Source organism: Mya arenaria, chromosome 12 (genome assembly GCF_026914265.1).
Source record: "Mya arenaria isolate MELC-2E11 chromosome 12, ASM2691426v1".
Taxonomy (NCBI): domain Eukaryota; kingdom Metazoa; phylum Mollusca; class Bivalvia; order Myida; family Myidae; genus Mya; species Mya arenaria.
Window position 1 is genome coordinate 34,400,315 of NC_069133.1, and position 25,356 is coordinate 34,425,670.

At 35.3% G+C, this 25,356-nt stretch overlaps 1 protein-coding gene across 3 annotated transcripts; it reads right to left on the reverse strand.

Moving 5' to 3' along the window:
* Positions 1-277: 277 nt before the first annotated feature.
* Positions 278-20,933, reverse strand: LOC128211089 (sodium/glucose cotransporter 4-like). 3 transcript variants are annotated; one of them, XM_052915508.1, is made up of 19 exons: positions 20,823-20,933; positions 20,460-20,578; positions 19,955-20,081; positions 15,761-15,928; positions 13,316-13,387; positions 12,651-12,755; positions 10,800-10,859; positions 10,306-10,410; positions 9,789-9,894; positions 9,452-9,532; positions 8,750-8,952; positions 7,874-8,009; positions 6,042-6,149; positions 4,626-4,776; positions 3,015-3,183; positions 2,479-2,584; positions 1,835-1,944; positions 978-1,134; positions 278-657 (listed from the first exon to the last, which is right to left on the reverse strand). In XM_052915508.1, exons 4-19 carry the CDS (start codon positions 15,842-15,844, stop codon positions 431-433), a joined length of 1,980 nt encoding a protein of 659 aa, XP_052771468.1. In that variant the 5' UTR covers positions 15,845-15,928; positions 19,955-20,081; positions 20,460-20,578; positions 20,823-20,933; the 3' UTR covers positions 278-430. The 3 variants fall into 3 exon arrangements, with proteins under 3 accessions (XP_052771468.1, XP_052771467.1, XP_052771469.1); XM_052915507.1 differs by having other exon boundaries at positions 19,583-20,081; XM_052915509.1 differs by lacking the exons at positions 19,955-20,081; positions 20,460-20,578; positions 20,823-20,933 and adding an exon at positions 18,701-19,254.
* Between the last annotated feature and the right edge of the window lie 4,423 nt (positions 20,934-25,356).

Sequence of the window (25,356 nt, forward strand, 5' to 3'; positions counted from 1 at the left end):
CTCCCTCATTTCACTCTTAATACAGTGAGCATGTACACTACATATTTTATATTAGATCATCATGTATAGAGTAAACATTTGTCTTCAAAGAACGTGACATTAGACACCAACACGTCATAGTTCAAATTATAAAGTTTTAGATGGACTTTTGTGCCTGGAACGCATACTGTAGATAGGTTCGAAATACTACCGCACATACTCATGTTTTGAGAGAGTTCAAACTATATATTTTTATTTAATCATTTTGTATTCAGTTATTACCAAGATTACAAAAACATTTAAATTGATTACATGTTGCTGTATAATGAGAACGTGGTGACACCTTAACTATAAACATGTCTGTTTTATCTGTATTCTATTTTACTGAGTAAATTCAACCATACATAATATCAAACATAGCTGGAACTGTAGTGTCAGAAGCTTTTTAATATCAAGCATATTTTCCAATTAAAAAGCACATTGCAGCGATTAACATTATAGCCAAGATATTGTTAACAGTCATGATACGTTTTGACGTCTCAGTTAGGAAGGTACGTCGGTCCTTAACGTTTATTTCAACAGAGACGTTATCATCTCCCTCCGTTACGCCACACACATTTCGTAGGAAATCTCGTAGACGATTTGACTTCATTATTGCAACTTGTTCTATAGCATTTCCTGCAGAATTAAGTAACACATTGGAAATGTTTTAGTAGCATGCGAGACATATATTTAGTTTACAAATGCTTATACTTTCAAAGACGTTTCATAGCCATTGTATTAGCAAGTTAATACTAAATATTTATTCATCAGCGGGACCTTAAGTACAAAGTATCAAACAAAGACAAAAAACACTCTTAACATATATGTCTTAGCTTTTTTTACATTTTAAAAAAGCAAAAAGTGAAGTACAGAAAATTCACTGATAGAAAACAGGAACACTTCTCTTTCAAATATGGCAAAATATTAAAAAAAATAAAGAGTAAATAGAAACAAACCATTTTCCAACAACTCGTTGTTTTCTGTTGCTTGGCTGCAATCCTCCGTATCGCTGTTTTGGAAGTCTACAGAGACTTCTTTCATAACTAGACCATCTTCGTTTAGTTTGTCGATTACTCCTGGTTTTATTCTAGTGGACCATGTAGTACCTTTCAACTGAAAACACGTGAACAATACATGGATGGTATGTTGTTTCATTGTTCCTTTTTTGAAAGTACACATAATAAATATAGAACTGAAAATAGAAGAGTTAGTTTGCGCGTATACCGAATTTTGTTTATAAGGAATGTGTTTTTATAAATGTTCTATGGGGGAAATAGCGGGATAAAATTAATCACATTTTAATACAGTCAACTTAATCCAAACCGGTCATAGGTAAAGAGGTTATGGCAATTCTACCAATCAAATCTCCTCAGTATTAACTGAAAACTAGTGAATGATAATCTTGATCAAGTTCAAATCATTAAAATACAGTTGATGAAATGCATGATCATAGATATGTTTTCATTGGGAATATTTCTACATACTCAAGATATTTAAAGTTAGTTCTAAAATCATTTCCTAAAACGAACTAGGGCCCATATTCATTAAAGTTTTGTGTTTAAGTGTGAGACTCAGCTTAATGCGATTGAAAATGTTACAAAGCATCTTTAATATAATTATGTTTTTCAACGACGTGTTAATTAATACATAATATGTTATTTCAAACATATACACATATACAGCAAATGGGATTATTATTCACATGCTTTTCAAGTATCGCGTTTGCATTGCAATTAATAATTGGAGTCTCCAACTTATATTCAAAAAAAGTTAGTGAATATGTGCGCCAGGGTAATGGTTAGTTTGTCGTTACCTGTTCCTTGGGAACTGGTTTTGTGCATAGACTGATAGCCACTGTCAGTATAAGCTGTATTAACATTATCATCTCGGAGTAGTAGAAACTGTGAACCTTCGACAAGAAACCTGTTTGTAGATAATGGCTTGAATAATACAAGCTCATTAGTCGAACATTGAAAAAACACCTATTTAGTGGCTTAAGGCAATGACCTAAAACCACAATAAACTAGAGACACAAACGTATGATAAAATCAAACTAAGGATCAGATCTCGAAAACATTACTTAAGTAGGGGGACAATATCATGTGAATGTTTGTGTATCTTTTCGTTGTTATACAGCAGATATGTAAGCTGATCTGGAAAAGAAGTTGTAGCATTGTATTAATCAATCGCTTTGCCACGATTTCATGCAAAAGTGTTTTCTTGTGTTGTTTGGGAAACGCGGTACCCTGCGGAAACCCACTTGTCAGGGTGGGCGACTACAAACCAAACTCACATGCGCCCAGAGCCTGGGACGCCTAGGTGAGAAGGAGTGCGCTAACCAGACAATCAGTACATGTGCATTCCATTCGTCTTTGGTAAATATGTAAGTGGTTTTTAAATATCAAAGAAACTGATTAAATATCGTTTAAACAGGGTTGATTTACTTCCACCACCGACCTGGTCTTGTGTCTGGTTCCCCGCAATTAGGAACCGGATAGACAGCCTCGAGCACAAACCGGGCCAATCCTAATACGTTTGCGATCAAAATGGAGTAAAACGCACCCTGTAATAGTCCAGTGATATTTTCATTCTTTGCTCATTCGGTGAATGAGAATACACATACAGTAAGATTTAAACTGATAGTACGCTAATGCATCATTCCATATGTGCAAATAAGTTGGAATTATGTATGCAAAATAATTAATAAACAATTAAACAATACTAAGAAAGATACTTGTATGATTATTTTTTCAATTTGTATACAATGGTAGTCATCATTTCGAGGCACTTTTAAGAATTAAATTGTTTTGATAAACATGTGCAAAAAGTTAAATGGAAGAAACAAGAACTAAACCTAAAATTACAGGTACAAGAACCACATCTTAAATTGTCTGTAAACTGTTTAAAAGATATAATGCTTAACACGTAATATACACTTATGAGAGGCAAGGTCACAAATAATAAAAATCTACTCTTGAGTATAAAATTGCTACCTGTTCTGAGGTCCTATCCCAGAAGACAACTAAAGCAAACAGTATTGGGAGAGGGGCTGTGATAAAGCCTTCGATGACAACGATATACTGGAATAATTGACCGCCCTGTGCTGCTTTGACCACAGGAATCCAAGCGATGGTAAGTCCACATAGTGCTATGATATACAACCTGAGAAGAGGTAACATGTGTATACTTCAATTGCTATGATATACAAATGTATAAAATAGAAAATGTATATCTCACGATAAACTGTGATAATTAGTCACTTTCTGCTGATTTTACTACAGGAACCCATACGATGGATATTCGGCATATTGTTAGGATGTGAAATTTGACAAGTGGTCAAATGTATATTTCAATTGCCACGATAAACACGACCGCCTTATGTTGATTTGATCACGGGAATCCACGCGATAGTTAATCTGCGTAGCACTAGGATACATAACCTGAGAGGAGGTATCATGTTTACTTTTCACGATTTAATCGAATACTTGGCATCCCTGTGCTGCTTTGACCATATGAGTCCAATTTACGGTTAATCCCCCACAGGACTAGTGCTAGTACCTAAGTAGAAGCAAAACGCATATTTGTCGTTTATGAAATATTTCGCAGCCCAATGCTGCTTTCATGACGGGAGTTCATGAAATGGTTAGTCCACATAGTGTTAGGAAGTAAAACCTTAGAAACAGGTAAAATGTAAATAAAACGGTATACTGGAATAATTAGCAACCCTGTGCTGCTTTGACCACGAGAGTCCGCGCGACGTACAAGGACGTATAACCTGTCACAAGATGATAAGAGCCGTATCTCACGAATTTGGGCCTTCGGACATATATTTGTTATTATAATGTTTTTACGTATTTAAATTAAGTGATAGTTCAGGAAGAAATTATGAATAAGATATGTGTTTACAAGTGAGACCATTTATTGCGCATTTAAAATACGAAATTTGACGTCAAGCACATGACGTCGTTACAAAAAAGTACTTTTTCAAATGACGCGCTAAATTAACGTATCAATATAACAAAGTTCTAGCTTATAATTTAAATTATTTTCTTAACACAGAATCTTTAAGGAACATAAATTAAAAATAAAATGATGAACCATTTTTGCATTTTTAATACATTTGCCCCTTTTAAACACAGACTGTTAATGCAGTCAAAATAAGTCGGAAGGAAAAAAAAATTGCTATGGAAACATGAGTAAACCAATGGTCATAAATCGTCGAGAAAAATGATGCACCAATGGCAACCCTTTAAAAGATTGAAGCTTGGAAGAAATTGATATACATAGAAAAAAAATCATTTTTATAGCAACATTTCTTCATGTTTTTCGATCAAATATGGAGTGTTAATGCATAATCTGTTCGCCACTCGTGAAAATATGTCTTTCTATGACACTGGTGAAATAAAATACGATTTATTAAACACTCAAATTAAACAAATATCCTCTATTGATTTTAAAAATGTCAAATTTTATCATTAAAAACGACGAATGCATAAAAAATATAAACTTAAATTACCGAATTCACATACGAATCTAGTTTTCGAAGAATATTTTTAAAGAAGTAAACACTATATATATTGAATTAAGTAGCACAAGTATTATACCGCCCAACAAGAAGCAATTCCTTCTGTTTAGCTGCTGGTCGAAACCGACGCCAGATGTCCATGGTGAACACCGTGCTAGAACTGTTGAAGATTGACGTCAGCGACGTCACAATTGCCGATAGCATCACCGCCATTATCAAGCCACGTGCACCTGGTTATATTTAAATAAAGGAAATAATGCACAATTTATCATTTCAAATCAAAGATGAGTCTCATTTTTGTTTACCATTCTATTTTATAAGTTAATCACAAGTGAAATATATAAAAACAAAATGTCAGATACGGTCGGCATAATAGCGTTTTTAAAATATATTTTAAACTTCATGATATGTTATTGTTTTACTTACTTAAGATATAAAAGAACATGGCCCTATAATATAAATACATTTACTATTTACAACTGCAAAATTGCATATTAGTTTTTAATAACTGTCAATCAATATGTGTTTAACATGAAAACTACTTTGAAAGCCATAAGGTTATCTTTCAACTAGAGACTTTCAAGAAACTAAATGCATAAGAAATCTTATTTATCCCTTGTTTAGTATGTACGTGAAGTTAGCTTGTTTAGTCCGTATTTTTGTTCACCAGAGCGATGATGCTATGCGTCAGAGTTATCACGGTCAAACCTCTGATAGATTAGAATGTTAGACCCAGGTTATTTGAGTATGGCGAGAGTTGTTTAACGAATGAAGTTTTGTTATAAAGAAAACAATCAAGGACAATATCATTTTTTCCATGATATCGAAAATGGCCATGGAAATCTTCAGTAAACTAGATATCTCTAAAGGAGTTTCGATTTTTTTACCCAATATATAATTTATAGACAAGGGTACAACACAATTTGTTTTATTCTCAAAATAATAAAAAAATAACAAGGTATATGAGATAAAACAATGTTGTTTTTATTTATAAAGTTACTTATATTATAGTTGCACTCTCACAGATTTACCGTTTTTCCATTTTTTTATAATTTTTTTTTGTCTTGGAATTAGCAAATTTTTGCGTAAATATCTGCAAACCAGTGATGAAACACTGTTGACAAAAGATCAGATCGCAGATTTTCATATTTCCATTCCAAATTTAATGTTTTATGGCTTAAACCGTTACTAACGGTTTAAGAAAAATGCATAAAACATCAATTTTGGAGAGGAGATATGGAAGACTTTTGAATGACCACAACCTATATTTTCGTCGAGAATCAATCTATCCACACCGATACTCTCAAATCATATAAACGAAGTGTTACGGTATTGGTCGATAGGTATCTGCCGATGGTACTGCCAGGCTGTCACTAATAGTGACTGTAATACATTTTAACCTCATATTCAAATATCACAGTTTTCATTATTTTTACAATCATGATTCCATAATACCTATCAAAAAATAAACATCACAAAAATACAACCACTATACCTTTAGGTAAAAGTTCAAGCACGAGTTTCGGGTATGCAATGTTTGAACATCCTGCCGCGTTGTCGCAAACCTTGAGACAGGTTTCCGGGTCCGCGCACGCCACCTCGTCTGAAACGTGTAATATAGGTTGATATAACTGATACATAGTTGATTTGAATATTCAAAAACTTTATTGATGTTTCTATGCTGTGGTAAATTCAGGTATAGTATTCTCTCTCGTCATACATATAAACTTTCAAAATACGGCTTTAGTGCGATCGCCGACGAATCGCGCAACGTTCTTTGAACATTTACAACAAATAACAATATATATACTGAATCGTTCGGCGACGGCTGGCCAATTGCTATCATTAGGTATTCATCTTTAATTTGCAAAATTAGTTCCAGAATCGAGTTATCTCAGTGTAAACATTTTATGAAGAAGCACCATGAAAACTTATATAAAAGCTAAATATTCTTTGCATCAACCTCATAAGTATGGAGCACCGAGAAGTCTTAGCTCATTTCGAACATCGGAAACTAACCATCAATCGGCTTAACGCTGACAAATTATCAAAATATATCTGTTAATCATTTATAATCATTCGCATGGACAATCATCCAACAGTCATGATCACAAACCTCAGCAATCGGTCATAACTGATCAGCAAGTTTCAACTAGTGGCTGAATATAATTTCTCCGAGTATGTTTGTCGTTGGTCGCACCTGTTTTGGAGATTACCAGAAGTTGGCGATCGGTCCTCGAGATAATTGTGGTGCAAGTCATTTGTATAAATGGAACAAGGGACATAAACCTGTTATGCTAAATAAGTTACAAGAATTTGGTAACCTTACTAGTTAAATACGTGTTAAATACGTGCTTATGCAATATAAATACAATGACCTTATCGAATATGTACCCCTGAAAAGCTTTCATTTAAATGATGGAGTGTAGAATGCTAATAAGGAGCATTTACGACTAGATTCGTAAGACCATTTCGGTTTTTTATTTCTTACATTGCCAATGCAGTTTTTTATAGGTGAATACATTGGGGAAGGCGTGCCGTTGCATGATAATTTGCTCAAATGTCTCACAACGGCCCGATACGTGAAAACGTGTACAGTATTATACTGTAATCATAACTTTTCCACAACATTATGTTAATACACAAATCATTTTAATAAAAATTGAGCTAAGTAATACAACTTTCGGTTCTAAAATTAACGAAGACCACGAGTTTTTGACATCGAAATGTTTGTTCAGAATGCACAATTTAAGGAAATTTGCTGCTACGTTGGTTTCGCAATGTTTTCTTTTCAATGTCCAGGTTGAATAAAAAACGCTCTTTTAGTATACATTGCGATCGACACTAGCCTACCTTCCTTAACTGCGTTTACGTACGCCAACGCTTTAATGTTCATTTTGTTTGAACAGAACATAAAATGTATTTTTTTAGTGAATACTGCACCCTACAATTCGCCAGTTTTTGAATTAAAAAAAATCGCCGAGTCATGCATAATCGCGAAAATCCTTTCCAAACTTGCTTCAGAAAGTTCGCTCTTAAATAGCTCCAACTGTCCGTTTCTTCGCTTTCGTTTAAAAAAAACACAAATATCATGGTCACCAAATAGTAACAAAATTGACTGAATCATAGGCACACTAAGAATATACTGTCACAAATGTTCAGAAGACATATAATAATTAGGCATGTTTCCAGCTCCTGCGGGGGTACTTGGATGAATATAAATCAACACATTCATTCCCGAATTCCTAACACAACAGCAATTTAACAAGGCGTTTAGCCAAATATTTAACGGACGTTTGCATCCAATATACACATGTATTACATTACCTGGGTAGAGGATTCTGCTGATCATGCCGGGTATAATCATGATGAAGAGCGGGAGGATCTTCAAGTATCCACCGAGTAGGGTGCCGCTCTTCGCGTGGCTGATATTACGCGCCGCTAGACAACGTTGGACCATAATCTAAAACAGCGAAATCAATAAATCTACAGGCAGTGACCAACTAATCGTTGTTCGTATAAAAGGGCTGCTAGTCAACGCTTTTCTGCGATCTACAAATATTCGAACACTAAATACATGCCAACAATGTCAACATACATAAGATTTTGAAAAAAATAACATCGTCTCAGGCTAATTAAAGCATTACATTAGGTATTACTTTGATCGACGGTATTAAAGTGTTATTCCATAACTTATGGAGGGTAACGAGACCCACCAAAGGCTATGCTGCAGTCATTCAATACTGCTAGTGTTATCAAGCATGAATGACTCAGCATTTCTGACTGTGCAAAAACATCCAAAAGTTTTAGATGCGGTGATCCACTTGAACGACACATGTAATATTATGCAACCTCATGAACACATTTGATGTCAAGGACCGCACGGTATGTTAAATATCACGCTACATGGACATCGCCGTACATTTTACCCAAATTGGTATGTCAAATTAGTATCAATCCTAATTTTAGGTCGCATGATTTTACCCCAACAGTATCTTTAATTCTAAAAGAAACAACACTTTGATCAGTTGTTTGTTTTCATATTGCTGTTTTAATTTTATTTTTTTAATCAAAATCGCCTTTCGCCGCCTCATCATATCTTTGACATGAGAAAAGGTTGGGTGGGGGTGGGGGCGGGGTCGCTCCCTCGCCCCGTTTATTTTGAAAATTCGTTAAGCATTTTTTTGGCGTGGCCTAACAAACCTGGTCACAGATCCAGTACCAAGCGGAAGCGACGCCAGCTTGCAAAATCATAGTCGGCCATGGAAAGTCAGCGTCCATACCGCGCAGCACGTGGAAGGCGTCTGAACGAGGCAACCCGCACGTGGAGTTTGGAAAGACAGTGGACGCCATGGATTGGCTGTATGCCTCCTCCACATTAGAAAGACCACCGATTTGACCAAGACCTGCGTATGTATAACGAATAGTTTTTTTTATTATATGTTTTCCGGTGGTTTATAGAGACTTATCAGTGAAATAAAAATGACATTTCACTGTTTCAAAAATATCAGTTTGATGTTTTTCACTGTTTTAAAATTGAGCCCGCTATGAATTCCAAATTCAACATCAGTACGCACAGGGCTGGGACACAAATTCAACGATATCGTTTCCAAAATGACCTTACGTTTGCCTACAATTTGACGTGTTTTTCTTAAAAACAACAATTAACTTTCATTTAAAATGTCCTTTATAGGCATATGATAAAAAGAAAAAAATGTTTGTTTTAGTGAGGTCATAATATATTTCACCGAGTGAACACCAAAAGTAACAAAGACTGATAAAGCACGCATTGAAATATCTTTAAATAAAAAATGGAACGATTAAACCACAGGCATATGAGGATATTTAACACTTTAAAAGTATCAAACTAAAGTATGCAGGATAAGCGAAACATGGAGATCTTACTAAGTCCCATCACGACGATAGCTCCAATGACCATTATAACAGACTGCGCCGTATCTGTGTACATCACAGCTGTCAGACCTCCTGAAGATACATAGATGAACAATTTATGCTAAATCATCTAAATTTGACTGTGATGGAGTTGATGGCATATTGCATCATGTGTTGGTCCGCTTCTTGTGCATAAATCATTTCTGACGTCTATTATGAGAAGCAAAGACGAAATGCATCAGTTTTGACTCCAACCTACAACCTCTCGACTGTTTAATACAAGAATGAATAAGACGAATTGTCTGATGACTGTTTTGGTAGGATAATTACGATAACTCCTTTCTCGTACCAAATATAGTAAAGATTCCAGTGATTAAAAGGATGCCGACGATAGAAGGGTACATATTCCACCGGAACGCCAGTTGGATGTAGATTGCTCCAGAGAATATCGTTGCCTGAAAATATACACATGCAATTTCAATGAATAGATAGCCAAGGATGTATGCATAAGACGGATAATGAAGACGTCAGTTTTAACGGAGAAAATTGCCCATAATAAATGTGTACATATTCCTTCTATAAGGTCAACTGGATTGCTCTAGATAGTATCTTTGTCATAAATTTAACGAGACGAAATGTAAAGGGCTGTATCTGTCTTTAAGAACTGCATTGTAAAGAAACGTTAGAATGAAAATTACTGTTGAAGGTGTGACAATCGACAACGTATTTAGCGTTCTGATCTTTAATATATTCAAATCATTATTATATCATTGTATCTTATTCAGTTGGTTTTAAAATTTAGCTTGATGGCATAGGTATGGCACCCATCCGATTTTTTTTATATATTTTAGTCCAGCGATTTTTACCGAGAGTCTGTTGACAATGTGCAGGAAGAGGGCAAGCACACTGAGGTAAATCCTCAACCTTCCACGTCCAAACCTGCGCTCCATGTACTCCGGTAACGTGTACACCTGAAGAAGCGAAATAAGAACTAACCATAAAAAGAGCGCTGTCCAACAACGTCGACAATGCCGACTAATAGATAATGAAAATTACTCGACTTTTGTGTTCAAAACACAGACGAACTAAAATCAAATGAAAACTACAGGGAAGAGCATATGTTTTCAGGTGTCAAAAACCTTGTTTAACAAAATGGCTTACAGAAGGAACAGTTTCATTTTCTGTCTTTACTATTTATAAGGTTTTTAATCAATTTGCCAATATGACGTCATAAATTCCCGTGTCGAGAAATAGAACGGTGTCGCCCATGTGTGGCGTATTTAAAGTTAATATATTTTCATTTATAACATATTTAATTTGATGCCAAAAACGGATAACTGCATTTCTATATTTCAAATACCCCAGCCGATATGAACACGGGCAAGAAGAACCATGACAGAAGCTGGACCAACAACGCTGGCTGAAATGAAAGAAAAAAACAACATAAAAGCTATGATATTGACACATTCGGTAGAAGCACATGTACAAAGGCAGTATATTAATTAGTCCGACAGTTTACATTTTCTCTAATTTGGTAGTTTTCAATAGGTTTAGATAATGAAAACTCGAAGCAAAATTATACTATAATTAATTAATTATGGATTCGCACACAAGACGATGGTTACTACTAGGTTGCAGATTTTATATATATTCTGGTCACATGCAAATGAATATAGTTATTAGTATCTATTGGTCGTACATGTATATGATCAATACACAAGAGTAGAACTAACATTCAATTCCGGCCCGAATACGCATATAACGCCAAGGACTAAATTACAGTATTGCAGAACATGTGAAACATATATTTTCTACCGAAGCAAATTGAAAAGTAAACATCTTCATGGTCGTTTATTAGTCTTTAGACGGCTGGATTTATTAAACCCAAATCATCACCTTACTGAGATGTTAAGAGGTCATTCACCGATCTCGACATCACTGGTCAATGTCAAATCCAGTGTTTAAGTGGTGTCAAATTTTGCGAAAAACAATAGATGTCAATGTGTGCCTTTGTAACCAGAACACAATGATAGACTTACTATACAAACAAAGGATACGCGTCTGTTACCGTTAAAATTGTGAGATTCATTGTATTGTTTGTGTATATCGTAAATAATCCTATATTTTATATGTATCTATAATGTTGATGTTTTTTCTATGCATATACTGTGCATTGGGTATGTTTGTAAAGTTATACTTCTCATCACCTTTGGAGGATAAAAAGAATAAACTAAACTTAACTAACTAAACTCCTTTCATGGTATGACTATATCACAATCAATGTTTCATATATTCAATGGTGGTTCGAATTCGTAGGTACTTGGGGACGATATGTAAGGGGAAAACAGAATGACCGGAGAAATCCCATTCGTACGGATCGAAATAAAAACACCAAACAAACTCGCATATGCCCAGACCTGGATTCGAACCCATCTCCTTTACTCACGATCGAATCAAAGAGGACCAGTTTCAACAACCAACACAATGCGCATTTGACAAGGCCGATAATAACACCTATATATGACAGTAGTATGTGTATTCCACGTGATAAACTAAGTCATATATGCTACTTAGGAAGGCAAAAGACTTAAAACAAAGATCACTTTTCTTTTACCACACCATTTTAAAGGAAACGAATTGCAGTCTATGCCGCTTAAGGAGCCGCGCCTTCGTTTATTCCCGGAGTTTGATAAAGTCATTACTTTCATCAATCAGTTCGACAAATCTGTTTCCAAAATTTTGTTTTGACAGTGTTCCGTCAAACGGCGGCATTGAGAAAAGGTTTGGCGAAGTGTTTTTAGAAACTAAACTCACAATCAAACTCTGGTAAAAGATCGAAGGCGGAGCTCCGTAAGCGGTGTAGACTGTGCTATGTTTCATTTAAAATGGTGAAGAAATAGTGAAGTAATCTTTGTTTCAAGTCTTTATTCGATGCAAATATTGCCTTCCGATGAATCATGTGTGACACAATTTATCACGTGGTATACACACACTGTTGTTGGTACCTACTGTCAATCTTCTATACTCATTATCCAGTCAAAGAGGAACAGGTCGGCAATCAAACATATCGTTTATGTTTACCATCCATTTAAACATGACCCCAACCGAAGGCGTACATAAACAGGACGGGGATCGAATATAGTATGTATATACTCACTATCACTGTATAGGAGATCGGGCTTGGAATCGAATATAGTATGTATATACTCACTATCCATTCAAAGAGAACAAATACGATGCCATTGGCTGCACCCGAGCCAGCCAAGCCAATGAAATGTTCGCTGCCAATGTTGCTGCCGAATAGGGAGGCGCCGACCTGTTTGTTTCAAATTTATTTCATTGATATATCTAATAGTCATGTTTTCAGTACATCGAAAACAGTGGACTTAGTAGCTGTTTATCAAGAATCCTCTAAAAGACTGATTTCGTACCAAAAAGAGTTGTTCAACATGGTAATTGTACTTTTAAAAATGTTCGAAAAGGTTCGAAATGGATCCTAGGAGTCTTCATAAAAACGGCCCTTGTACGTCTTTTTTCATTTAGTTCCATTGTATTTGACGAGCAGTTTTCAGCCGTCCGGACTGATTTTATTAGTTTATAAATATCGAACTACTTGATATGAATTAACTGCAAGTGATGTTTGTATTGAATAATAAACAGACTTTTGGAACCCCCCTTTGGTTCTATTATTATAATGGTTTTAAATACAATAAACATTCGGTCAAAAAAGACCTTTCTTATAATATCATGTATTATGAATAAAGTACCCTTTATTGTATATGAGTATTGTTACATACTTCAACATTTATTTTCGAACGCTAGAGATATAGGTTTCTTAAATTCCTTAACTTGTTAAAACATGACATTTCAACGTACCGCAAACCATGGCATCGACCGGCCCGCCAAAAAGTAATTCTCTACATTTCCTTTCTTCCTGCGCCATATGGACTGAAATATAAGTGGCAGTGGCAGTGAGAGATATTGTCTTATAGTATTATACAGAAATTGGATCAAATATATATCTAAAGAGCAAGGTCACGCCCAGTAGTCAAACATTGAAACATAAACGCTGGTTGGAGTTACATGGTAATGGCCGGTCCAAGAACAAGGAGTTTTTTAGAGAAACCATCAAATCACAAACTGTTCACAGACATATGAACATATGTTAATCAATCAATGCTAGGATTATCGTCTTGGAACGATCAGTGAAATACGAGATCAATGAAACACCATTCTCGTTCACCGGAGTGATGATGATATAAGTACCACAGTTAGATTTATCACGATCGAACCTCCGATGAATGAGAATGTGCAACACGAATTCATAGGAGTTTGAAATAGTTTATATGCGCATAAACTCACAATGGTCACAACATCTATCAATATTTAAGAGACACTTTTATTCAAAATCAATACAAACACATGTTTAACAAACATCAATATTGACTGATAAACCTTTAACTACTAACTAAATAATGCAATTATGGAAAATATTTTTTACTGATAACAAAATTTTAATCGTGAGTTTAAAAGCTGAAAGCGCTAAAATAATAAATGATTGGTGAATGATAAAAGATTAAGTGTGGTCCACTATAGTCTCATGAGGTTGATATACCGTGTTTTATACTCATGTTATTCAAATTAAACTCGGTATCCTTCATAAGAACCATTGTTTTCGACATGCATTTATCCTTTTTGGAATATTGAAACAATATTATAATTGTGGTAAATCTTATTTGGGAGCAAGAGTGCATCTTTAAATTATGAAATACTGTTTCAGCCTCATCGGAGCCAGCAACAACACAAAAACAACGAAAAATAAAGTAAAACTAGTAAACTACCGTATACACTGACAACAGGTAATGTCAGTAAAGCTATGTGGGTACTCAACGACCGGATACATAAAGCATCTGCAGTGTCCACGATGCAGTCATGTTATTTGGGCACTAAACAGAAAATCTAGAAATTGTAAAAACTGGTGATATAATGTAGAAAACAACCTACTGTGTTTAAATTTGAATATGAATAGTTATACCAGCAATCACATGCCATTCCATTGTAAAATTATGCAGGATGATGTTACTAAAGCTCTGGTTGAAGCTCATATAAATCAATGGAAAACTGACTTAAATAGGGAAACCGGTATTAATGGGATAGGGCGGAATAAGTTAAGATCTTACAGGCTTTTTAAAACAAATTTTGAAGCTGAAAATATTGTTCTCTTTAACTACCAGGCTCACATAGGTCTGCTTTGGTCAAATTCAGATGTGGAGTTGCACCTTCACGTATGGAAACTGGTAGATATGAGCAATTGGCAGAGCATGAAAGAATTTGTCCACTTTGTTTACATACAGTGGAAACAGGATTGCATGTCATTCTGCAATGTCCTGTATATGATAGCATACGAAAACCATTATGTGATCATGCTCAAAGTATATTTGTTAATTTTAATGATATACCAGATATTGACAAATTTAAGTTCCTTTTTGCTCACCCAGAACCCTATGTAATAAGATTACTTGCAAAACCTGCTGTCAAATACTTAAATGTAGAAATAATGTTTTATATAATAAAGGTAATAGGTAAGTGTTACACACAACTTTAATTTTAGCCTTTTATTTTGCTCTTAGTCAATGCCTTTTAAGTTTTAGCTCATGATTTTTATTACTAATGACATGCACTAATTCGTGGATGTATTATGATTTTAAAGACTGGTTGTAAGTCCGTCTCTTATAATTCTTAAATAGAATAGCTGTGTATATGCTAATTGTATAAACTTTCAACTGTATGTACATGGATGAGACGTAAATAAACATATATGTATATATATATATATATGTTATAAAAAAGTAGTTTAACGATGTAAAGATGTAGACATCCAGGTACACAAGTTAGCACATACGTTTTGTCTGCTAAGAAATGCTTTTATTACCGACGTATATTGTGGCAAATGCAAAATCAAGAGAAATGTGTAACCGACTACAAGATTGGTGGTCGTATGATTTTAAGTTTATCGAAGATGTTTCGGTAAACCTTTCCGATGATGGACCTGAACAGAAAACGACCTCGGTCAACAAGCTTCAAAAGCTAATTTCAGTACATCCAAAATGAAATTGTGATTTGGTTATTTACCCAAAAGCAACAGTTCAGCATTCCTCATTGGAATTTATCCAACTATGTCAAACGCAACTTTACAAATCTTGGCAACAAGCTCAAGTGTTTTATTAAGGATAGTCATTAACACATTAACAAAATCTCATAGACATATCATGGTGCAATAAAACTTTTGCGTGCTTGAACGTACTGAGGAAAAAAACTTACCCAAATTCCAACTGCAAGAACGAAGACAAAGTACAAAATTATCGTCAGAATATCAGCCCAGTGGGTCAATGCCGTATCAGCCATGGGCGGTTCTCCAGTTATTTGTCGTTTAGTTTTCTCGGTTAATCTAATTTTAACAAAAACCGTTTATTCCATCAAAGCAGTTTCCTGAAACATGTGCAAAAACGTGTATCAGTGTTTAATTAAAGAGGCGTTTTAATATTACGCATGAATTTATATTGTTACTCGTCACATATTAAAAGAGTTGGTTCATTTTGCCATGCAATTCGTATTATATGCTAAAATCAGAAGTATCCAAACGACAAATAATCGTATTTGTATCATTCATTTACGACTGCTAGTAGCTTAATTTATTTAATATAGACAGCAATATGCTCTCATAGTGCGCACAAGAAGTTTAAATTAACGACACCTTTTAGTTTAAACTATATTTAATTTACGCGATTGTGAAAACAATTACATTAAATTATGCTAGGTCATTCTTGACACGATGTAAAAGTTGCACTCACACAGATTGACCTTTTTATTTTTTGTCTGGGAAAAAGCATTTTTGCATAAGTATCCAATGTAAGCAAACCATATATGATATGATATAAGATTGCTGACAAAAAATCAGATCGTAGATTTTCATATTTCCGTTCGAAATTAATGTTTAATGGCTTAAACTGTTACGAACGGGTTAAGAAAAATGCATAAAACATCAATTTTTTAACTTATATATAAAACTCTATTTTTGTCAGCAGTCTTATATAACTGGTTCCCAAGGATTGTCGCAAAATTTTGCTCGTTCCAAGACAAAAAATAAAATAGTTGTCAATACGTTCAATCTGTGAGAGTGCAGCTTTAAGCTAGAGTATGGCCTTTTTCTATGTGAGATCCAGAGTACCCTGAGAAAAAAAAAATTCAGGCTTGGTGACCACAAACCAAACTTACGTACGCACGGGCCGGGAATCGAACCCGGGTCAGCATGGTGAGAAGCGGGTGCGCTAACTACTGCGCTTACCGGACGACCTCTTGTGTGTTAAAATAAAAGAAAATCGCCAATTTTACAGTACGTTTCTAACAATATGTAAGAGTTCATTTTGGCGAGCTACAGGAAATGGAGCTAGCGCAGTGATGCCGGCCGCAGGCCGAGAAAGCTCAAACAATTTTCTGTAGATCGCCAACCTTGACTCTAATTTATTTGGTGGTTGTGCTTTGTTGACCTACTAGATCCTTCTAACATTATGTAAGAGTTCATTTTGGCGAGTTACAGGAAATGGAGCTAGCGCAGTGATGCCGGCCGCAGGCCGAGAAAGCTCACACAATTTTCTGTAGATCGCCAACATTGACTCTAATTTATTTGGTGGTTGTGCTTTGTTGACCTACTAGATCCTTCCTTTGTGTACTCACGTGGTATTTTGGCGCGAAAGTTAAACCGCCCATGTTTTAGTTTCTTTAATGTGTATCGGGTAATGGTAAATTGTCGTGATTTTGTGATTATGTTATAAACCAAATACGATTGATTGATGTTTGTATATAAATGTAAATGCACCGAAACATGAACGTTTATAATATTTTCGTTGAAAGGATAATAAATTGTTGACATTAAGATTGTAAGAATTACCTAGATGTGCTTGCAAAGCACTGCTGAACTTTAATGTGGTGACCACGTCATGTCTTTTATTCATAATGATCAACAAAAGATTGCATATTTTGGTACTTATGTTTTTTAATAGTTGTATATCATAAAGAGTATTTTAAAGGAAGAAACGTAAATGAGATATGTTTTTCAATATTGTCAAATATTTTAATTCTGCACTGAACAAATGTCAATACGATTTGAAACGAGCTGATTACAAATTTATTTTCAAATTCGAGTTCATGACGTAAGCTTCAACTGAGTCCAAACAACGGTACCCTTAATTGTGAATATTAGTTACTCGCGTAATAAAGAAGGGGCAGAGCGATCTATAAAAAATAGACGACTTTACCAAATAATGTCAAGGGCAGTAATGTCAAGTTCGTCCATGCTTCCCAGTTCATTGTTTTGAGCGGAAAACGTCCTCGATTCGGTGAGTATTATCACTGTTTTCTGTATGTTTAAACGATAATTTTAAGAAACGAACTTGTGCACCGAATGAAGAGCAATTGCTCGTTTACGAAGACGCTTGCTTTGGATCAAAATAATGTCTATTAAGTTTTCTCGTGAAAACAATGCACGTTCTTACTAGGCTTCCCGACTCACTCAGTGCAGTTTTTGCTTCAAAACAATTATTTAATACCGTTCTTTTGCGTACAAACCCCATCCGATGCTTTGTTCTGGGCAATAACAGTAATGCTATTGTTTTCCGAATGCAGACAGCCAATTTTGGAGTTAAATCGCCTCATTTACGAAAATGCTTGCTGGTTCATTCTGTACATTTTTAGAACCTAGGTTCATCCCAAATCTGGAAGATCTATGGCACACTGTATTTACCCGAATTACAAGTCGTTTTGTTTTAGTTTTTCACAAAAATTAATTTTGTTAATTATTTAATTAAATAAGAGGGTGTACATATATATAATTTATATTTTCGGGTAATAAAAGATGAAACGAAAGAAGAAATCAAACCTGAATCTAAATAGACAAAAAAAAACAAGACGCTTAAAGGTAGTCCATATAAACGACATAATTAATGAACTCTGGATACTTGATGATAAAATCAAAATAGAGGTTCTTTATAAATTATAGGGACTATACACCAGATTGGCACCAAATATTTTGTTGTTGTTTTCTGTAAAACTGCAAAAAAGGAGTGAAAATATCAACTTTCAAAAACTACTTTTATAATCCATTGTAGTTACTTTCCCTTGATCGAAACAGAATACTTCACTTTGAACCAGATATGTTACAAAATTTAAAAAATAATAATATGTATTTGGAAATTAACAACTAACCGTTTATAAGAAAAATGGTGATCCTGTTTGTCGTTGTGATACGTAATACGAGCTTCCCGAAAATTCACACAGCAATTTACAGATTTACTGATATTTTTTTTAACCCAACCCACGCCTCAAAATTTGTCAACAAACTAGCGTGGTCCTCATCATTACATGGAAATCGACCTGTCTTCAAGAAAAAGGACTAGTTTCTGGTAGCAAGATGACTAAATATCCATGTATCATGAAACACACTCTAAAACTAAGAAACATGTTATATATAAAATGATTATCCGCAATTGTTATGCTAACACAATCGACCTTTCAAAAATTCGTTCAATAAATGGCGGCGTAGTAATTTGGTTATGTATTCATGCCACACTTAAAATAAAAGTGTTTTCGTTATATTTTGAAACATGGATGCACTTATTAAACTTCATTGATAACCGTTCATAAAATATTTGTAATAACATTTTTTGCATAAGGGGCGCCCCACGGGTAGTGACGTAAAAAAAAAACACTCTTTTCAAAAAGAGGGTAATTAAGAAAAATAAATTAAAATTCTATAAGTATAAAAGTAACAGAAATTTGTTTATTTCAGTGTAAGATCGTATTTTATTCCACTCATATTAAAAAAGCTATGTTTTCACTCGTTGCTTCGCCACACGTGAAAAAAATGTTTTTCTATGGCACTCGTTAAATAAAACGATCTTACATTGAAATAAACAAATATCCTCTTTACATTCACCGCCAAATCTGCTCTACATGATGTTGAGCTGCAGTAAAGATGGTAAATCCTCGATTGTAATTTGCCCACAAATATGTGCGAACACCAAATTGAAATACAAAGTTATGCTTATGAGTGTTGCTTATATCCTAAGAACCGCATTATGATTTTACTTAATTTTAAAACTGTTTTCTAATTCACCATGTTAAGTACATTTCCCTTTAATGCAACATCAAGCCCAAGACGGTATTTACTAAAAGTTTAACTAATAATCCAGTGTATTGTTCATGCTCCTTCTATTCAGTAATATAAATCTAGCTACTAGCTCCACTCAGTAACAAATGCAGTTGACACAGCTTGAAAAGCAATTTAAAACACAATGCTATGCACATCTATTTATCAGAGAAGTTGTACCGTATGCCAAGTCTTACAAGACGAATGTTATTGTTTTAGGATGTCAATATATTCCATTATATTACAGGAGACTATATGTTTATACAATAAGTCACATCTGACAAGGAAGATATGTTAAGAAAACCTAGTACCTTGGAAAATAATGACTTTTTATTGCCATCAGTTAACTGCCAGAAAGAGATCTTTCAAAAGTGGTGATATTGTCTGGGTGCACGACACTTCTCGTCGGCCTGGTGCCTGCACTAAGCTATCTGTAAACTGGAAAGGGCCATTCATTGTTACCAAAAAGATAGATGATCTTGTTTATCTGGTGAAGGGATCGGCAACAAGCCCTGCAAAATCAATTCATATTGATCGCCTAACAGAATACAAATGTTCATCCTTGCCAGCATGGCTGGTTACCATGAAAAGCAGTTTCAAATAGTTAATTCACCTAGTTCTGAAGTCCATGGGGAATAGTTATAGCCCACAAATATTCTTACCCATAAACATCCATATACACATAATCACAGAAGACAGTCTGCATAATCAAGAATTTGATAAAAATATAGTAAAGCTGGATATTTCCATTGCGATATAGTTGCAGTAAGGTTAAACTGTAAATTCTTTATTTTGGAGTTAAAAACGTGCACGTACTTGTTTTGGAGCGCTCCACCTCGGCAATGAGGGAGGATTGATCACCCACCCGCGATTTGTCGTTTAAGTTGTACCGTTGAAGCCCACTTGTGTTGTGACGTAGTCCACAGTGCGGCAGTCTAAAATATTGCAATGTTATTATTCACCAAACTCAGCAGTGGAACCATATTTATGTTATAATCAAATATTGTTAATGCATGTAATAAGAAACAACATTTATTTGCAGGCAATAAAGCCTGTCATCGGTGCCTGTCATGCCCAGCCATTTATACCAATAGACGGGACTTGGTCCACCATATTATTAAGGAACACCAGTCATGCCAACTTGTTTGCCCATGGTGTACAAAACACGAGAAATCCTACCGTTACACACAGGATCTTCATCGCCATGTCAGATCCCAACATCCCACCATCTACGTGACACTTCCTCCCAGAGCCCTTTCTACATCCAACTGCTTCTTCTTTTCACGATGCCCGCAGCCTTTCATCAACATCCATGAAACTGTATCAGATTTCAACTCCCCAGAGGCCCAGTTTGCGATGGACTGTATGGCACGTTGGTGCACAGGCCGCACCCCTGGAGTAACCCACTGGATGGAGGGTTGGAAGTTAAGCAAGCCTACAGCTACCACCAAGTCCATCCTCAAACGCCCAGCCCCTGAGTTTACACTTAATTCGGTAGAATTTTCCAATGACGATGCTAGAATTTACCTTTCGTCCACAGATGACCTCTACAAAGTCCGAATACTGCACAAATCCCGCTCCGACCCAAAGGTGATTTCACGGCTCGCCATTCTCTCTTCAACCCTACTTGAGAAATTCATCTCTCCTCCTCCCGCGCAATTCCATCCCTGCTCCGACCCAGAGGTGATGAGAGAAAATATAGGGTCATTTTTGGACATAAACCCCTGCCATCTGTCTGGCGTCTGGAGGCATCCATACCAGTTCAAACGACTCCCACGGCCCCCTACAGTACCAGAATTCCGCGCCCAAAGGATTGATCTTCAAGCAACAGCATCCATCGACCAATGCCCACCATTCACCATCCCTTCCACTACGTCATCTACATCTAGCAAGACATCATCCCCGCCTCAAACAGCCACAAGTTCCATCAACCAGTCGCCCGCCACTGATCCATCAATATTGGAGAGCACTCTTCTAAAGAAGTCTAGATCGCCATCCACAAATGTGCCATGTTCACCAATTCCCTCACTTAGTGACCTGAGGACACCTTCCCCACTGTCCATTGGGTCTCCTTCTAGACAAGATGATGAAGTTACCCGTCTTTCATCATTAAACCTTCCAACAACAACAACAACAACTGCATCATCATCATCCGTATTGTCTAACTCAGTAGTAGTACCAACATCAACCGCTTTATCATCACCAACAACACCAGCATATGTCCCGTCTACTATAGGATTCAGACCCATCTCAACGCCCCTTCCAATGCCGCCAATAACCCCAGAGCCGCTCGTCCCTTCCAGCAACTCATCAGCCCACCAAATTCAAGAATCTTCAACCAGGCAATGTGATGGAATACCGCAAATCGCCCAAAACCTACTACTAATTGGAAACATGCTGTTACTACCTCCCGGCAGACGCGAATGGAGTCACGTCCCAGAAGAAAGTGTCATGCTAACTCCCTCCATCCATTGGCCCCCAACAGGCTGGAAAGACTACAGTCCTGAAGAAAAGGCAGTGGCCATTGAGTTTGCTGCAGCATCAATAGAAATGAAAGACGGGATTCACCCAATAAGCCGGCAAGTGCTTTTATATACATACAATCATCTTGTTCTTCCCGGAACCAACCTCCCTGCCGGGGACACTTCCACGAAAATGATGTATTATAACCATGACACAGTCAGAAACATTGCACTAGGCATCAGCCCATTCCCTTCAGCACTCCAGCGGAAAATCTTAACTTCTCTTTCACTCCCATCTCCCGTCGACATGTCTGCCTTCTCTGCTGTACCCCTCCGACTCAGGAGTTCTTCAACGTAGATGTTTCCTGATGTTCGCCCCTTGGACCGATGTCCATCTTCGCCTGCCCCGAAACCGTTCGCCTCCCGGAATCTGATGTCTCTCTTCACCTTCCCGAATCCCGATGGAACCCTCTTCCCTTTGATCGACGTCGCCACCGCTCCCCATGGACCTGAAAGAAAACCTTCAACTATAAAACTTTTAATAAGTGATAAATAGTAAAAATAACAGTGTTTAAAAACTATTAAAGTACTCAGGAAACTTAAAGGACTATTGGCACCTATTTAAGGTGTAAGAGTAAGTTATTTTCAAGGACTAGAATACTAATCAGTTTTCATTGTATTTTTAAATTGTATTATGATATAGAGTTTGCATAATATATATATAATGGACCAACAAATACTTAAGATGTGTGTAATTCTTCTCTTTTGTTTGGTGCTTATTGGACTTTTTCTGAAAATCAAAGCACTGAAAGTCTTTAAAAGGTGTGTACCTAAAATAGATAAAAAGGTGTTATTATGATAACCTGCATTGTATGATTGTTTATTGCTATTTGTTGTTAAAAATTAATTCATACTTATTCATATTGAATGCACCCCTTTTAACAACTTCAGGAGAAGTTTAATCTTTTAAGGAGGGGGAAGTGTAATAGTATGGTTTGTCATTTGTCCGAAATGCATGTCCGAAATTTATGTAACTCATAAATCAATATACCTGTTTGAAGTAAGTAGATGGAATTTCCACTGCTGCATCACATTATTATAATCCTTAGTAATTGTATGAAATGTCTAGCAAATGCTTTCTCCATAACTCTACCAGATTAACTCGTAGTTTTGAGTGCCAGCATTGAGTCAACGCTGTGCACTTGTCAAACTTGTCCGCCATTTGCATTTTGTAGGTTACAGCGTAGTAAATTATTCAAATCAGTAAATCGAGTCATTTCTAACATTTAAATGTGATGTTATATTGTATTTATGTATGATTTATTGTATTGTTTTAAATTCATATTAATATGTTGTGTGTTATTTAAGGTATCACCCCAGATCTCTAATGCTGGGGAGCACTATTTTACTATTGTTCTTGCGGAATGCTGGTGTAATGCTGGGCTCACTTATCTTATAAGCATCACTGTTTTACTTCAAAGAAGTTATTGCTGCATTATATTGTTAAAGAGTATATGTTAATTTCTCTACTTCAAGACCTTATATTCACTTTTTAAGTGAATATTATATTATTTATGTTTCATACAAAATATGAGCCGCATTACTCAGCCAGCGTTGCTGGTGAAAATACCCAATTCTGATTGGTTGCCAGCAACGCCAGCATCAGCAACCACTATATAAGGCGATGAATTTTTGCGATGGAGTCAGTTGTCAGTAGTCACTCGTCTGTAGTCAGTCATCAGAGTAACCTACTCTTAACTAAACCAGCCATGAAAAAGAGCTTTGCTGGTAATTTCTACATTATATAAAATTCTAACTATATTTAATACCTTAATTAACTACATATATACCTACAAAAATACTACTAGCATACTTAAACAATTAAAATACAAAACTGACTACTGGTTCCATTGCTGACTCATGTAATAAGTAATTGACTAGAGAACGTGAATAAATTAATAGAAATCCTGACAAATCTTGAGTTTCAATCTTGAATGATTATAAATTTGAACCGCCCGGCTTACAATTTTATGCTGCATAATATGTACTGTGTTTATTGCCAAATATTTTCATGTAGAAGTTTTTTAAGAGACTTTAAGTTGCCGTGTGTGAAATAATATTAAATTCTTAAACTATAAGAAAACACACTTTCTTCTAGGTATAATCGTTGTTGCTTTGTGTAGTGCTGTCGTAGTACTTAGCTATTTTTCATAAAGTGATGGTTTTATTATAGACTATAAACTAATCATTCAAAGATAGTTTCATTAATAGTTATTTCCTATCTCTGTGTGTGTGCTAGACATACTAGAATTTGTTAAGGTTAGAAATATTATTAAGATAATTTTAAAGATTATATGTTATTCTCTAAGGTTTTCTATACTTTTGTTTTCGTATAGAGATGGGATTAATCGATATTTGTTTATTTTTTATTTATTTATGAAATTATTTAACGATGCATAGTAACATAATTAGTTATTTACAATATATTATGAAACTCTTTATTGAAACAGTATAACTACGCTGTTTTGAGGTTACACGCTTGATTAAATCGGTGTATAACTGAAAAATGATAAATGTATATGAAACACATTTTTGTTTTCGTTACGTCATTTGTATATGTATGCCATAGTATAATTTGATTCAGGTAAAAATAATATTGAATTAGATTAAAAGTTTTTATTATTTAACAATCTATATTTTTATATACCCTATTATTTCGTTTTGGGTATAGATGGTCAATATGGGGACCTAGTAGCGATATTTGTTGATTAGGAGTCGAAATGAAATCATCTAAAGACCTAAAATGTAAATATCAATTTATCAAGTTATTCAACAAAATGCTTAAACAGTATAGTGAGTTGTAAAGTTAAACTTACTTAAGTATTATGCTTTATTGCTTGACATTTATTATATTTAAGTACTGACAGTTAATGTTGGTTATATGTTTTTGTATATGCGTTCACCTGTACATCCTGAATATAATATGTGTAAACATGGGTCATGGCCTTCTGGAAGTTATGCAAATAAAACTTTGAAACTTTGAATCTTCATATCAGTCGTTTTAAAAAAAAAAGGATTCACATTTGAAATTGGAAAAGTTGAAAATGACCTCAAACATTTGGCATTGCTGCCATTAGAGTAGTACTGTACAATGTTTTCCGAAAGCTATTTAAATTTGGCTCACAGCAGTATGGGCCAAAAGAATTATAAGAAGAATAAGAAAGTCGCCGGTAACCATGAAAAACAACGGT

Excerpts from the sequence above, each read along its gene's own strand:
- LOC128211089 (XM_052915508.1), bottom strand. The coding sequence starts at position 15,844 with ATGGCTGATACGGCATTGACCCACTGGGCTGATATTCTGACGATAATT. Across the intron at positions 8,953-9,451 it reads TATCGTCGTGATGGGACTTA|GTCTTGGTCAAATCGGTGGT; the intron begins GTAAGATCTCCA and ends ATACATACGCAG. Across the intron at positions 1,945-2,478 it reads GGAACCAGACACAAGACCAG|GTTTCTTGTCGAAGGTTCAC; the intron begins GTCGGTGGTGGA and ends ATCTACAAACAG.